A 17,425-nucleotide genomic window follows, 5' to 3' on the forward strand; every position below is an offset into this window, starting at 1 on the left:
TATACCTGAGAGATATTAGATCAGGTCTAGTTCTGTGACTCATATCAAGGCTAAAAAAACAAAATAATCTGGGAGATTCCAAAAGAATTCAAATTTGAAGTTTGCAAACAGAAAAATGCTAAAAAACTTAATCTATATCAGTTATTAAGAAAACAAAAATTGGGGACTGGCAAGATGGCTCAATAGTAAGGGCATTTGCTTCCAAAACTGATGACCAGTTTGAATCTTGGGACCTACAAAGTGGAAGGAGAACCAACTCCAGTAGGTTGTCTTCTGACTTCCACATGCACTCCCTGGCATCCCCCATATAAATAAATGTAATTAAAAACACAAAACTCCAAACTGCTTTACCTGAACAACAAATGTCTTATCTCCAAACCCTGGTGTCATTCCCAAAATGCTCATGTAAGAGGCTTCATTGATGAAGTTTTCAATTCCATGGAAAACACCACGCCCAGTAGCAGAGATGCGCCCATGGATGCCTCCTTGACTGATGGGTTTGCCAGTTACACAGGCATGTGCATTAATATCCTGTAACAGAGGGCTAGAGATATAGCTCAGGAGTAAAGTACTTGTCTAGTGTGCTGTAAAGAAAGGAAAAAAAATCCTGCAAGAAGAAAGAAGCTGAAGAATTCTTAATCTCTTTTGAGACAGGGTCACTGACCTTGTACTTGTGATCCTTGTCTCAGTCTTCTTCTCAGTGCTAGGATTACAGCCATGGCTACCATACCTGGTCCTAAGTCTGATTTCTATGATTAGTCAATATAATGAATATCATAAAAATATTTTCATTAAGAGTATCTGCATGTTGGATGTGGTAGCACATGCTGAGGCAGGAGAATCTCAAGTTCAAGGTTACCCTGGGTTATATAGCAAGATACTGTTTCAAAACAAAAAACTATAAATATGTGGACCAATGTGTAAAAGTCACACATAAAAGTATGTGTGAGCCACATGAAGTACATATTCACCAACAGGACAAGTCTTACTTTCCCAACTCTCTGTTCTTAAGAAATCTAGTATAAATGTAGCAAATAAGAGTCTACAGAGAGTGGGTCCTTGGACAGGACTCATATTAAAATCCACCCACCCAAGGCTCAGGGAGTATTTAGGATGAGGGGATGGAAGGATTGTAAGAGCCAGGGAGGAGGTGCATGACCATATGAGGTGCAGTAACCATAGGTTACTGGGACTCTTCTCATACGAACCTCCATCAATGGTGTCAGCATGCACAAATCTCATGCGAACTTCAAGGAGATAAAACACAGAACTGTGGAAACGGGTAGCAGGCCCCAATCTTAGTCAAAGAATTACTGGCAGTTGATTACTGCTGAGTGAGGAAGAGCTGATCTTCTTAAAGGGAGGGACTCTAATTTGACATGGTAGGCCGTAAGACAAATGACAGAAAGTATGAATTCCAGTGTGTGTGTGTGTGTGTGTGTGTGCTATGGAAGAGAGCCGAAGAAAGGGGCATAAAGGTGATTAAGACGTTCTGTGGAATATACAAAAATTCAATAAAAATTAAAAAAAATCTAATAAAGTAGACTATGAGGGGAAGTTTAGGAATTCAGTGTCAAGCACAAGTAACAGTATCATAAGGGTAGATATAATTCAGCTTGAAGTTATTATTTCTTCAATAAACACGTAGCCATACTAAGTCAGGGTACATATTCCATCTGCAAGTGTCTTAGACCATGCCAATAAAACAAAGCCCGAGGCAGGAAGAAATATTATAATTTTATTGGCCGGAAAGACAGTATGCTGTATTCTATTACCAAACTAATCTTAAAACTCAACACATGACATAAAAAAACACAAAAACAAAAAAAATGAGAAGATGACATTTAAGGTCATCTAAAAGGGAGATTTAAAGGTATAGGGGTAGGAGAGATGGCTCAGAGGTTAAGAGCACTGGCTGCTTTTCCAGAGGACCTGGGTTCAGTTCCCAACGCCCACATGGTGGCTAACAACTGTCTATAAATCCAGTTCCAGGGGATCCAAACCCTCTTCTGCCCTCCACAGGCACTGCATGACACAGGCGCATTTACATACATATACATACATATACTCATATGTATAAAATAAAAATTAAAAGAATATATTTAAGAAGTATTTTAAGAAAAATTTAAAAGGCTGTATATAGGTCAGATACAAAAGCCTGTGGCTGTGTCTACACAGGGTACCTTTGGTATGTCAGTAGCCCTGCAAAGAGGATGGAGTGGATGTTAACAGTCTTATCGGCTACCTTTTTGCCTTCTTTGAATTAAGGATAAACATGTTTTTGTGTTTACAAACAGGCATAGTTAGACCCTGTCTCAGAAAAAAAGGTGGAGAAACTGAGGAAGACAAATGATGTTGGTCTCCACATGCACACCTGTGTACATATAAACATGCAAGGAAAAAAAGGGGGGGTTTGGGAGGGCATCCCGTCTAAGGCATCACATATACTATAAATATAAACATAGTAAATAGAAATTAAGGAATTAAGACATTGATCATAGAAGAAAAGAGAGGTGATTTGAGCATATCCAAGAAATCAGCACAAGATGAAGTTTAAATCATTGGTAAAAGCATCCCTGCAGAGGCAATTTGCTGCTCACTGCAATGAAGTGTTAACTTCATACCATATCCGTATCCCAAAGTATGCTATAACTGAAGAGTTAAAATGTCACCTGATCTTTACTCATATTATTTAAATACTTTCACAGAGAGAACTTATAATGATATTACTTTAAAATTAACCAACAAAAAAGAATAAAGGCAAATTTAAAAAAGGCAGTCAAGAGCTGAGCATGGTAGTGCACATCTTTAGTACCAGCATTCAGGAGGCAGAGGCAGGTGGATCTCTGTGAGTTCAAGGCAGCCTGGTCTACACAGTGAGTTCCAGGTCAGCTTGGGAGACCCTGTCTCAAAAAGACCAAAAAAAAAAAAACAAAAAAAAAAACCCCAAAACAAAAAACAAAAAAACAAAACCAGTCTACCAAAGTGCTACAGAATTAGTTTTCCCACAGTTCTTTTTCATGAATAATTAACACTATGACACTATGAATACAGAATTGCAAACCTGGTGCCAAATGGTTCCAAACAGTGGAAATGCAAATGCTGGAGTTGAAGGAAATACTGTGTGAGGTCAGGCCTGGTGCCAGCTGCCTGACTTCTCAGCATAACTAATGGTCTGGGAACCCAGGAGGGGAAGCAGGGAATATGGCCCCCAACACTGTACTGCCAGCAGGGCTTGACAAAGGGCTATGGTTTATGTCCAGCAACAAGAACCAAAAATGATAGCTTCTTTACCTGGGTCTTGGATTTTAGATTTCCGATCAGTAGGACATGGAAGGTCTTTTGCCAGTCCACTCCAGGGTTTAGCTGGCAGTGCCTCACAAAAATTTCCTTATGCTGCCACAACTGTGAATGAGCCAGGAGCAACAGTACACTGCCTATTGGTTTATACCGGGTCAGTGCAGAGCCCAACTTAAAAAGAGTAAGAGCATATGCAGAGCTCGCTTAACATTAAAAGGTGATGTGTATGGCGGTATACAGCCATAACTCTGGCACTTGGGAGGCTGAGGGAGGAGGACAGCTCTAGGTTTGGGGTCAAACTGGGCTATACAGTAAGACTCTTTCTTTCTTTTTTTTTTTAGAGTAACATGAAAATGGCCCTTCTGAGAATGGCAGTCCAAACTAAAACTGTTTGAAATATCTAACAATGTTCCACTTTATTTCACAGGATATGTGCAATTTATGTGATGTAATACTTGTTAGTCTCAAGGTGGCCTGCACAAGCTCCAAGCTACCGCAATAGCACCTTAGGAAATGTACTTCTTCTCCAAAGCCTATCTTTCCACCAGGGTCCTGGAATGACATCCTCTGACTCATTCCCTTGAAGGATCTTGCTACATTGACTTGGCATCTCTCTTGCAGTCTGTGTCTCATACCAAGGAATCCATGGCTCACAGCCAACTAACATGCCAGACAACAAAACCCTTCTCTCTAGGCAGTAGTCATCTTTCAGATTGTCCTCCCTGGGCTTTTCTCCAATGCCATTTTCCTTCAGCAGAGGCCGTATCTCATGTCCTATTTCCCTGTCTTCATACCCTCCTGAGGTCCGAGACACTCTATCCTGCCCTCAACAATTTCATCTCCTGCAACACACAGAGCAAGACTTTGATGCACACTCTGCTATGCCATACACACCTGCTCATAATGAACTCTTCATGGCTCCCCCATCTTTTAGGACATAAGTCCTGATTGCTCCTCATCAGGCAGTAACCTGGCAGGAGCTCTTCTGTGTCTTTTCTATCCCTCCCTTGTTTGCTACTGCTTTTAAAAACCTGCTTCCTGCCTTTCAAGTTCACTTGACTTCTGTACTTTAGGACTTTCAGCTTTGAAAGTTCTTTTTGCCTCAAACACTTCTCTGTTTCTTCCTCTATTTGATGAGTGCTTATTTTTCACAGTATAGACCAGAAGGTTCCATTTCCAAGGAGGTCTTTACTGATCCTACTTCAAAAGACTTGGTTAGGCCCCACTATTCTTTTTCATAGCTTTGAAACAACCAGTATTTATGACAGTTGTCCTGAACACCTAACTTGCACTTGGTATGAATGAGTATCTTTAAAAAAACCCATTTCCTGCCGGGTGTGGCAGTGTACATCTTTAATCTCAGCACTTAAGAAGTAGAGGCAGACAGATCTTTGTGAGACTGAGGCCAGTCTGGTCTACATAGAAAGTTCCAGGTCAGCTTATAGGGAGGCCCTGTCTCAAAACCAAAAACCAAACAAACCAACAGAGAATCCATTTATCTTAGTCTTTAAATGTTTTATTTTTCAAGGTTCCACAACTTTCAGGGACAAGAAGTTGTTCTCTCCAGCCCTGGGTTTCTGAGGTGTGAGTTCAGGTGTTAACATCACACAGGCGACTATTCTTCCTGAAGGATGTGTCACAGCAAAGTCTCTCCTTTATCAAGTAAGACCAAAACCTGGGCTGGACATTTGTTGTGGCTCACTTAGCCTCCATCACCTATGCATCTTACTTTTAATCTCAGCTCTCCTGTTTCTCTTCCTTTCTGCCCCCAAATCTCCCGATGTTCAAATTCAACCATTTTTTCCAGGTACAGTCCAAATATCCCCTCTAAAATGCCTTCTTTTAGAAACCAAAACTCTCTATCTTTATGTCACATCAGTTCTATACTTTATCTGTTAATGTGACTTAGCTCCTCTTTAAGTGAAATACTTTGAGGGGAAAGTCATAACTGAATTCTTCACCATTTACCATCTAGCGTCTCAGCAAATGAGCTCTCTTGGTTGGGAAAGGTCTTGCCCCAGTGCACAATACAGGGCAGCAGATAAGAAAAAGCTCAATTCAGTTCACTTATAGTTTAAGAATAGAGAAAGAAATATGCATATCAAGCTTATGATTAAAAGGGAGCTGAACCCAGTGATTAACAACTTCTTATATAATCAGATGAATCGTTATTTCTTGTGGACAGCAATGCAGAAAGTTTTGGGGCTTCAGTGGATACTCACATAGTGCCCTATGGTGCTGGCATAGGTGTCAGCGATCCAAGACATCTCCCGCTCGCCCGTGCTCATGTCTGGAGCAGGCACATCAATGCCAGGACCTGGGAGCACAGGGAAAGGGCAGTGCACCATTTTTTAAAGATAAACTTGTCCTCAACATAAAGATGCTTGCAATTCTCTAAAAGAACAAAGTAATTATGCCTAGAAAACTTTAGATCTAACTTAGGTAACAAACTAAGTCATAGAAATACTCATCAAATGTTTCTTCGCTACAAAACTTGTACACATAATGTTATGTAGCAATTTCTTCTGTTTACTTGGTTATGTCTGGAAGTTACCTATGGACAATAGACATAAGCCATTCCTGTGACTTCTGGTAATCACAAGCAAATGTTCTATCTATCAATTCAGTTCCCTAAATTGCAGCTAGAGGTAGTCTATCACCTTGTTGTACATAAACAGGATCACTATGGTTAGTGAGTAGAAGTGCATGATGTGGTATGAAGTGGCAGAGGCCTCTCCTTGCCAAAGAGAAAAGGCAGGGAGGAAAGCCACACTACTGAACCAAGTATGTTAAAGCCCATAATACTTTCACCCATGGAAACTTCTACTGCTTTGATTGATTATCCACTGGTTAGTACATACCAATTTTTAGGCCTTAGCTCCAAGTTCCCCAGAGTACAGCAAATTAAACTAAGTATGAGAAAAACAAGCTGTGGGGCTCACAAGTAGTAATGGAACCATTGCTGCTTCTACCACTGTTGGGCAGGGTGAGCTCATTGGGCAGCATACTTAGTGATGCTTACTCCAACTATAAAGGCATGTTTGTATTTCTCAAAAATAATATTGAAAAAACAATGACCTAGGATGACATGGTATAGCCACACAAAGAACTAAATAGGCATTAAAAAGGATAATATTTACCCATGTAAATGACTTGGAATAGTCACCAAAACCACTATGTGGAAAAAGGCAAGTTTCACATAGTCATATATATATTTCTACTTATATAAAATTTCATCTATATATTTATATACATACACATATTCTGTATATATGTATTGTATGTATCCTCACATGTGCATATATTGTCTCCTACACATATATGTACAGAGATTTGAAAAGATATGCATAAATACTTGTTTACTGTGTTCTCTTTCGATTTTAGTATTGTTACAACTTCCTAAAACACACCGTTTTAATTGTATTATAAAACTAACTATACTCATGAAAAGTAACTTTAAAAATGGTCAAATTATTAAGTCCCCTCCATGGTCCCTGTAGGGCCCAGGTCCTAGACGTTGTTCTTTTTCCCTCCCTCCCTCTCTCTCTTAAATTGTGATGTAATGGATACAAGGCTGGCACAAGTTTGATGTCTCCACCTAATCTGTCATTCTACATCTTTGTTCTGTTTGTTAGGCATCTTATGTATCATATGAAGTCTGACCCCCACAGACTTGCCCATTTTCCACAAAGAACCCCTATGTGAGGGGTTAACACTGTGTTCTTGCTTCACTCACACACAAAGGTTCTACTTATCACTTTCCATCCCTTGATAGTGGCATACCGCAGCTACAGGTTAATACAGTTTTGTTTATCGTATTCCTTTCCTTTCTTAACATATAAATGAAAAACTGCTATTGAATCATCTAGAAATCTATAGAAGTAGTACCCTTGTTTTTAGCAACATTACTTGCTTCAAATAATAATTTCAATCAGCAAATCTGAGGTAATTAACTATCAGAAAGATATTTGGGAAAAACATAAAAACATCACCCTAAAGCAGTTAGAAATGAATCTTGACTGGTATTTTTGCTTATATTTCAAAAGTTTCACAAGGAGACTGTTCATTAAAAAAAAAAAAAGAGCCTAGACATGCTAAAGGGGAGACAGCCTCTCCTACTCAAAAAAAAGTTATAAAGTGTCACTGGGTTCATGAGCTTCCTACCTCACACAAACCTAATCTAGAGGGATGTACAGATTACAAGTAATTCCTGAATTACAGATAAATTCTTAAGTAGTTAGTGAAGAACAAGTCTGATGCAGAAATCCACCCTGTTTGAAAAAGCAACAGTTCAAAGGGAACATGAGCATAAAGAAAGCTAAATTCAGGGTAAATTGGGTGTTTGGAGACCTAGGACGACAAAAGGGAGATACAGGAACCTTTGGGGGAACTTTACAGTTTATACAGGTGCCATCTAAATGCACGCAAAATAATTAGCATTTTCAAGCTTTTCTAAGGATCTGAAGGGGGAGGAATACGTTCAATCCACTCTCTGAGGCTGGTATTACCTTGATATTAAGACAAGACAAAGAGTAATCATGAAAAAAGAAAACATCCCAGTTAATTGTGTTGAGTTGGTATTATACAGAAATAACAATATTCGTCTAGAAACGTTTAACTTATTTTTTAAAATTTGCACAAGGATAATCTATTACTGTTTTAAATATGTAAGGTCTTACCGACATGGATTCGATTACAGAAAACTAATATTCTCTAGATTAAAAAAAAAAAAAAAAAAGAAAGAAAATTGACCAATATCCCTTATAGTAGTAGCATCTAAAGAACAAAATATGTAGCTTTCCCTGATAGTAAGTATCACATAATGCTTAAAGAAACAAATGAGAGGCTCAATAAAGAGACATCCATGTCCAGGGATTGGAAGACATAAATTTGGTAAACATGGCAATCCTCATGAACTAGTCTAGAGACTCAAAAGAACTATCAAAATCTTAGCTGTTTCTCCTACACCCTGCAGAATTTGACAAACTGATGCTAAACTCACAAAATTTAACAGGGAAAGGATTCAGACTCAAGTCTGAGTCACAATCTGGAACTCTGTGGAAAGGGAAGTGAGAAAATAACAGATAAATTTTGACAGTTTTCTTTCTATAAGCAAGAGACTAAAATACTCATATTTAAGTTTTACTTTCTGTGTTCCAATGATTCACTTTTGTCCTCTGGAACTGTTAAGATTCATAAAATAAAGCTGGAAATACTCTAGACATTGGCAATAAATATGAGCAAATAAAATCTAAAACTAAATAAGGATATTAAAACCTAATTGAGATTTTAGGGTAAGAGGAAATAAACATGATATTTAAATAGTTGTGAAGGCTATCATCAAGCTGAACATGATTTCAATTTACCATCTCAGAATTAGAAAGCACTGATGTAGGTATGAATGAGGCAGGTAAAGCATTAACTTCTCTTAGCATGCTTTTCCTATGCATGTACAAATAGCAGTGTTTGTGGCAGCACAGGCCTTTAATCCCAGCACTTGGGAGGCAGAGGCAGGCAGATCTCTGTGAGTTAAAGGCCAGCCTGGTTTATATAGTGAGTCCCAGGTCAGCTGGGGCTACATGGAGACCCTGTCTCAAAAAGACCAAAGAATTTCTAGGTTTTGCTATATTCATCTTCTTCATACATTATTTCCTCCCTAAACGGGGCAAGCTTCAAAATATGAACAGTTTAATTTCATAAACTTGTCACTGGTGAGGAGAATATGGAAAAGGAAAAATACAAGGGTAGGAAAGCAGAGTTAAAAATATGGTCATGTCTCCATTCCAGTCAGTTTTATTGAACTATGATAAAAGTGCAAACATTCTAAGTAACTTTACTTTATTTAAACAAATTAGAAGCCTTCTAGACAAAGAAATATAGAAAACTTAAGTTGTTTAAAAATTAAAGAATGACAGATATTTATACATCACAAAGAATATTCCTGACACAAAAGAAATTATACACAAATACTAGACAATAAAGTAAAAACTATCAAACAAATCAAAGTAAATACCCTTAGAAATTTAGTGTGACTCCTCAGAGACAATGTGGTGAGCTTCAAAAGATTCTTAATGTTTTAGGAAAAACAGGATGGCTATTAGAAAAACTACTTTTCACATATTTAAAAATTTGCTAGTCTACATAGTGAGTTTCAGGACAGCTGGGGCTACAGAGACACCTGGTCTCAAAAAGACCAAAAAAATAAAAAAAATTTTTTTTGCTATAAATTCAGGTATTATTTAGTGCCCCAAAGTGGGCTATGTTCTTCTTCATGTTTCAGAAGAGAATGCAAAAAAGGTGGGAGAGATCTCTCCTTGGTGTTTCACACTGCACCACGAGAACCTGAACTTGCCTATTAGAGATGTGTCATGAACAGGCCTGAGGCTATGAGATCTATCATGGAACCTGGTTTCCACAAGAGAAAGGGTACTTTATAAAGGCAGGAGATTCTACTTTATACAGAATCCTACAAGACAATACATACCAATGAAACCCTTCTTTGCTAGCTCCATGGTGAATCTCCGTGTGATCTTCTCCAATTCATTATCCTGCAAAGGAAAAAAAAAAAAAAGACAACAAAATAATGAAAAAAATTGATATAAAAATCAATTGGGGAGAGAATTTTATCACATTTTCTATGCTAAAGATATATCTCCTCCTTGTAGAATCCTCAGTACAACCTACAGAATAAGTATTTTTATTTATTTGTTTAACTCACTATGTGTCTCAGACTGGTATTTGCATTTTAAAGATAACCAGGGATTTCTGGGTACAATTATGCAGGCCTTCAATCCCAGAACCCAAGAGATAGAGGCAGCCCGAGTTGGAGGACAGCCTGGTCTGCATAATGAGACCCAGAGCAGACAGAGCTTGTCTCAAAAAACCAAAGGGGGCCAACAAAAAACAGGGAACAAAAATCCTAACACCAAAAAATGACTTTAAAAATAAGAAATATCAAGCTGTTTGGTAAATGTCCCATGTACACAAAAACCATTTGGATACTTACTGTATAGCTCTTGGGATTGATCTTAACACCTGCTTTAGCACCACCAAATGGCACATCTGCAAGAGAAGACTGAAAGATGTTGTTCCATATAAAGCTTTAAAAAAAAAAAACCAAACAAACAGAAAGCCTGGTCCAATACAAGTTGAGCAGTCCTTATCTGAAATGTTTGTTTCGTAAATGTTTTTGGATTTCAGATTTTAAAATATTTGTGTATACATATCTGGATATCTTGAGGATGGGATCCATGTCTAGACAGGAAGTTTACTTATATTTCATATACATACAGTACACAGGTTATTTTGTAGGACATTTTAGTGTGCATATGTTTTGATTACAGCCTACTATATGAAGTCAGGTATGGAATTTTCTACTTGTGGCACCATACTGGTATTCAACTAGTTTCAGATTTTGAAGTATTTTCAATCAGGGATGCTTAACCTTTATTACAAAAATGTGTGACATTTAATTCAAGAAATAAATCCAGGGCTGGGGCTGTAGTTCAATTGGTAGAATGCCTGCCTACTATGCATGAAGTCCTGGATTCAGTCCTTAGCATGGCATAAACTGGGTCTGGTGGTGTAAAATCATCCTTGGCTACATAGTAAATTAGAGGTCAGTTTAGGCTATATGAAATTCTGTTTCAAACAAACAAACAAACAAATAAACTAAACAATCCCACTTCTCGCTTCTAAAATGTTGAATTTTAATTCAGTAGTAGAGTACTTGTCTAACATATACAAGGCTCTGAGTTCAATCTTCAGCATTACAAGAAAAGAAGCAAAAGAAACAAATAAAAACAGTGAACTTTAAATAAATCTTACTGAATAGATGTTAAAATACTAGCCAAATATTAACTATATTTAATCAGTGCTCTTTACTACTTCTGAACGAATACTTTATAATTTCCTTCTATGATTTGATCTTATTTACAGACTAGGACAGGGATTTAAAACAAAAATCTACATTTAAAGAAAATCCAATAGTGTCTATAAAAAAATTCTCCATTAAAAAAAAAAAAACTAAAAGAATGATGTAAAACCCTAAAGAGTACAACCTTTATTTAAAATTTTTTTTTTAATTTACTTATTTTATGTGTATGAGTGCTATGCCTGTGAGAATGTAAGTGTACCTGTGCCATTCAGTGACCAACCACAGAGGTCAGAAAAGGGCATTAGATTCCCTGGAACTAGAGTTATGGATGGTTGTTAGCTGCCATGTGAGTGCTGGGATTCCAACTTGGGTCTTCTATAAGAGTAGTCAGTGCTCTTAACCATTTAGCCATCTCTCCAGCCCCCAAGAGTACAATTAGAAGACAGGAAAAAAAAACAAAACGAAAAGCCCAGCTGTCCACCCTGAAGGTCTCCTCCCAAACTAAACACGAAATGCTTTCCACAAATGCAGGTTGGAGTAACTAAGTCATTGACTTGCTGCTGAGCCACAGAGGGCAGGTGCTCCAAGCAGATGAAGCTGACTCCACGGGCGATGGTAAAGAACAGGGAATACATGGGATGCTTTGCTCACTTTTAAATTTATTTAAAACATAGTGACTATTTAAGAGAATTATTTACCCAGTATTACAGTGTTTATATCAAACAATTTGTATATAAAACAGAAAAAAACACGTCAATGACTGCACGCGTGCACACACACATGCATACACGCACACTCGTAATAATGAGCACTGGAGTCTTAGGCTAGCAGGTACCAGGCCAGGATGGCAGGCATGCTGACTGGGTGCAGAGTACAACCTTTTTTTTTTTTGGTCTTTTTGAGACAGGGTTTCCCTGTAGCCCCAGCTGGCTTGGCACTCAATATGTAACCAGGCTGGCCTCGAACTCACAGAGATCTACTTGGCTCTGCCTCCTGAGTGCTGGGATTAAAGGCATGCACCACCATGTCCTGTAAGAATAAACTTTTAAAGAAATATTTTTATAGCATATTAAAAACCACCTTTGGGCTAGTGAGGTAGTGCTGCAGGTAAAAGCACTTCGGAGTCTGATGACCCAAGTTTGATCACCAGAACCCAAGTAAAGGTGTCAGGAGAGAACTGACTCTACCATGTTGTCTGACTCCACCTCTGACCTTCACACATGCACCCCCACACATATACCATATATACACAATAATAAAAATTTAAAAAGTAACCTTGTATATACATGTGTCTACCCATGGAGGTATTAGGTATCAGCAAAGGTGAGCACTTACCAACCACTGCACATTTATATGTCATCAGAGAAGCCAGAGCTTTCACTTCATCCACACTCACATCAGAGCTGTAGCGGATACCTGGTGATGTTTTTCATTTAAAAAAAAGAGAGAGAAGGGGGAAGGGAAGAAAGAAGTTCTTAGAACAAACTTCTGGTAAGTTCATTAAAAAATACCAAAAAACCCCCAGCTACAAACTGAAAATGCCCACACTGTATTTTACATCTAGGCTGTTTCTAAGAAGTAGCCTATCTATGTGTGAGGACACTATAAAAGCCAAAGAGAAGAGAAGCTGATTAGACACCTAGAGAGAGCTACAGAATGAACACTGAATTAATTGGTTTTGATGTATTCTGATAGCCAAAAGTGGTGAAGTCTAGTGTTTGCTTTAGACAGGGACCTTAGGGATTAAAGAAGAGTAAGATAATCTTTGCCTTGAAGGACTTATAGACCAGAAACTAATTTTACAAGACAAAGGTTACTTCCAGGGCTGTTGAGATGGCTCAGTGGGTAAAAGCATTTGCTGCAAAAGTCTGACAATTTGAGTTTGGTGCCTGAAACCCAATGATAGGAGCAAAGAACGGACTCCTGCAAGGTTTTCTCTGATTTCTATACCTGTGCTCTGACATATGTGCTCCTACACTCACATCATACACACAATAAAAGATATCTCCAAGTCCATTTCTTCAACTTGCTTCACAGCCAATGATGACTTTGAACTCCTGATCCTTCCACCTCTGCCTCTCAAGTGCTCAGATTACAGGGACGTGTCTAGTTTTCTTATACTGCCTTTCAGTTAAGGCTTATTAATTTCCCCTTTACTGGCTAGTTTGGATGATTTGGTAACAGTGATCTCAACATAGACAAATAAATAGTCACAGAGCTCAAGAGATTCAATCTCAATACCAGATGTGTAATTCTAGCACTCAGAAGGCTGAGGTAGGAGGATTGGTACAAGTCTAAGGCCAGCTTGGACTACATAGTGAGTTCTAGGTCAGCCCTGGGTTACATGGTGAAACTTTATTTCAAAAAATACAAATGAGCTAGAGAGATGGCTCAGTTGTTAAAAGCATTAGCTGCTTTTATAGAGGACCTGGATTTTTGATTCCTAGTATCCACACATCCCTAACTCCAACTCCAGGGGATCTGATACCTTCTTCTGGCATCTGTGGGCAATGCAGGTATGTGGTGTACTTACATATATGTAGGCAAAATACTCACATACAGAAAAATAAAAATAAAACACAAAAACTCCTACCAAACAAACCCCCCCAAAATAAACAGAAAACCCCAAATGTATCCCTACATAACATGAAAAGACTAAAAAAGTACTAAAAAATTAAAAGTTCTAGGTCTTAAGCCAGGCATAGCGATGCATGCCTGTAATCCCAGCACTCAGGAGGTGGAAACAGGAGGACTGTCATGAGTTTGAAGTGAGCCTGGGATGCACAGTCAGATCCTACCTCAAACAAAACAAAAGCAGCTGAAAGGCATTCTAGTAAAAACAAGGTCTGTAAGGAAGATGAAATAATTTTTCTAAGAAAATTTTGCTTAAATGCTAAAATGTATATTTCAAATTATTGAAACTACCACTAAGTAATATATTAATTAGTGAAAATGATGCCAAACCAAGAAAGCACATGTTTAGTGTCTTGTCCAGGTGACTGTAGCCTATAGCACCTGGAGGGAACACTGCTCTCCTTCCCCTGGGGTAAGGGCTGTGGGCTATTTATTTAGCACAGCAGCCTGGTACCTCAGTTACCTCCAATTTCAACTAAATATTAGCACTGCTATCATAAGCAATTACAAAGTGGCAGCATGTAACAAAGCAATTAAGGCCATATCCCCCCCTTTTTGATAGGGTCTTGCAGCATGGCTTAGGCTGGCCTTGAATGTACAATCTTCCTGCATCAGCTTCCTGAGAGCTATGGTTATGGAATGAAGCAATTTACTTTCCAGGAATTTACTTGACAGGAAATGGAAGATTTGGTTTTAGCCAGTACTTTTGAAGATAAATTCATAGGAAGTGCTAAAATAAGTAACTAAGAATTACTGCTCCGTAAAATGGAACATGTCTGTCATCTGGGCACTCAGGAGGATGAGCCAGGAGGGTTCAAGGCTAGCCAGGTCTACTTAGTAAGTTCTAGGCTAGTCTAAGTTATTCAGGCAGAACTGTCCCCCCCAAAAACCAAGGGTTGGAGACTTCAGGCAGGTCAATCTAGGGAGACTGCCTAGCACTTACCAAGTCATGTGTGTGACACCCAGGACTGTAAAATAAATACATAAATAAATAAATCTGACTCTTGCAGGTTTCCTTCTGATTTTCAATGAGTTCTGTGGCACTCACAACACACAAATAACTGTAATAAATTTAAAAAAGGAATTGTTTCTCCTTACGCCTATATCACTTAAAAAAGATTCATTTACTTTTGTGTGTTCTGATTGCCGGTTTACTGGTATGTGTGTAGTACCCAAGTGAAGGCTGAAGAGGGTGACAGAGCTTCCATGAGGGTGCTGGTAATCAAATCTGGGTCCTTTGGAAGGAAGGCAAATGCTCTTAACCCCTGAGCCACCTCTCCATCTATCTCTCTCTCTCTTTTTTTTTTTTCTTAAGATAAATTCATAGGAAGTGAATTGCATTGCACAAATGTGGTGCACTTACATAAATGCAAGCAAAACATTCATACACATATCTTCAGGCATTGCATAACATAGGTGTACTTATACACATGTAGGCAATACATTCATGCACATAAAATAAAAACAAAAATATTTTAAAAAGTATCTAATGTGATGCAGAACTAAATACTGCTAATTATGGAGAACTAAAAACTGTTGTAAATAATATATTCATAAATTACAAAGCAAATGCCCCTGTATGGTAGGCCCAATATTCCAATGATAAATGTTAAGTAGAGATTGGACTATTCCTTATACCAAAGTGCAAACAAGATGTTGTTCTCACTACAAAGGATTCAGTCGGAAACCAAGTGCACAGAAACACGTTTCCAATGGATGAAACTCAGCAATTCTTGTTTGGAGAGTGAAGAAAAATTTCCTCAGCTGCAGCCATGTGGAATTATTAGTCACAGCACAGGCATTTTTCTGCAGACTATGCACTAATGAAGAACCTTTATTGGAGTGAGGCATGGAAGGAGGTGCTAGGAAAGCAGCAACAGCTTAGTGGAATAAGCCCTGAAGCAGACAAAGGTAGGGCAAGAAGGGAACAGAAGGTAAAGGAGGTTTATGACTTCCTAGTCAATGATACATAGATGCTTTCACTGCTGGACTAGCAGGCATACCAGTGAACAGTTAAACTGTTGTATGAATTTCAAAGGAGGCAGTGAAACTAGAGATAGCCATACTTCAGGAGAGCTAGTCACTCTTCCTCTGGTATCCAGAACCAAAGACAATCACCAAAAATATGGTAATTTAAAAATTCTTCACACACAATTCTAGTTACGAACAGGGCTGCATAAATGAAGCGACTCTGCACTACATTTATTCAGTAGCTTGAGAAATTAGTACAATTAAGAGTTTATGAAGGACAACATATGGACAAGGGGCAGAGCAGGCTAAAGATGAGTAGGACCAACAGATGCAAGCACAAGGACAGAAAAAAGAACCAACACTCTAATTAAAGAATCAGAGGAAGGCGAAGTATGATTTTTTTAATCTTAAAGTATTAGAGGGTCATATGCTAGCTTCTATCATAACCGGCAATACTGGGGGTTCGGAAGAGCTCATCTGTGTCTTTGAATAACTGTGCTAGTAGGTATAACAGATTATCACTAACAGAGAAATGGGTAGATATGGTGGTAGACTGCAGAATGGATGCCGTTAGAAGTGGGACCTCAAATCAAGGGCCGTATTCTGACCTGCTGACAAAAATCTGTGCTCTAGGGCTGGAGAGATGGCTCAGCAGTTAAGAGCACTGGCTGTTCTGGCAGAAGACCTGGGTTTGAATCTCAGCACCCACACAGCAGCTAACAACTATCTGTAACTCCAGTTCCAGGGATTCAACATCCTCTTTCTGTCCTCCAGGAGCATTGCACAACAGGGGTGCGCTTAAGTACATGCAGGCAATATATGCATATGAATAAAATAAAAGTAATAAATAACATTTAAAAAAAATCTATGTTCCAGTCCACAAGAGGAAACTAGAGACACTGGCATGACAATGTCCATATTTACTAACTGGGGGAGAGCTGGGAGGAGGGCAGGGGAGAGAGTGAAGCACTCACCACAACAGGAAACTGAAACAACAGAAATCAGACATTTTATTCATTTTTATTTTTTTCATTTGGGCAGTTTTTAATGACAGTCATATGTAAGACCCTACTCCTGCATCTTCTTGCTGGTTTCTTCCTTGTATTTGCCCTTTTCCTTTCCTACTTGATGAGATTTGGCTTTCCGTTCCAGGATCTTTTTGTGGTCTTTGTCCAGCTTTAGCCTGGTGCTAACCACCTTGCTGGGGTGAATGTCCACATGGACAGTTGTGCCATTAGCCTTTATCCGCTGCATCTGCTCAATGCAGATGACATAGTTCTTCCTGTAAACCTGGACCACTTTGTTGATTAGCTAACCTTTGTAGTGCTCTTGAACAACCTGAACTTTCATCATCCTTTCAAATGTGCATAGACAGAACAGTGTACTTCTGTCTCAGCTCTTTGGAAAGAGAGGAGGACATAATCTTCCTCCGAATGTGAGAAGGTGCTCTGAAATGCCTTTTCCAGTTCTTGCTTCGGTCAAAGGGATTGTACTTCACTTTGGTGGCTGCTGCTTCAGCGATGGTCCCAAAAGGGAAGAGACCATTTTATTCTTTTTTTTTTTTCTGGTCTTTTTGAGACAGGGTCTCCCTGTAGCCCCAGCTGTCCTGGAACTATGTAGACCAGGCTGGCCTCGAACTCACAC

At 38.7% G+C, this 17,425-nt stretch overlaps 1 protein-coding gene and 1 pseudogene across 1 annotated transcript in view; both read right to left on the reverse strand.

The window, feature by feature from the left end:
* The window catches only part of Glud1 (glutamate dehydrogenase 1), a 40,970-nt gene that overhangs the window by 9,729 nt on the left and 13,816 nt on the right, over window positions 1-17,425 (reverse strand). Inside the window, exons 2-6 of the mRNA XM_008824453.3 lie at window positions 12,512-12,592; window positions 10,307-10,362; window positions 9,785-9,848; window positions 5,523-5,617; window positions 352-531 (exon numbers count right to left, since the gene is read on the reverse strand). Of these exons, the coding sequence (XP_008822675.1) occupies window positions 352-531; window positions 5,523-5,617; window positions 9,785-9,848; window positions 10,307-10,362; window positions 12,512-12,592 (476 nt within the window). The remainder of the gene's footprint in view (window positions 1-351; window positions 532-5,522; window positions 5,618-9,784; window positions 9,849-10,306; window positions 10,363-12,511; window positions 12,593-17,425) is intronic.
* LOC108490264 lies at window positions 16,691-17,327 on the reverse strand (annotated as a pseudogene).

Source organism: Nannospalax galili, unplaced genomic scaffold, assembly GCF_000622305.1.
Source record: "Nannospalax galili isolate Female #2095 unplaced genomic scaffold, S.galili_v1.0 scaffold409, whole genome shotgun sequence".
Lineage (NCBI taxonomy): Eukaryota > Metazoa > Chordata > Mammalia > Rodentia > Spalacidae > Nannospalax > Nannospalax galili.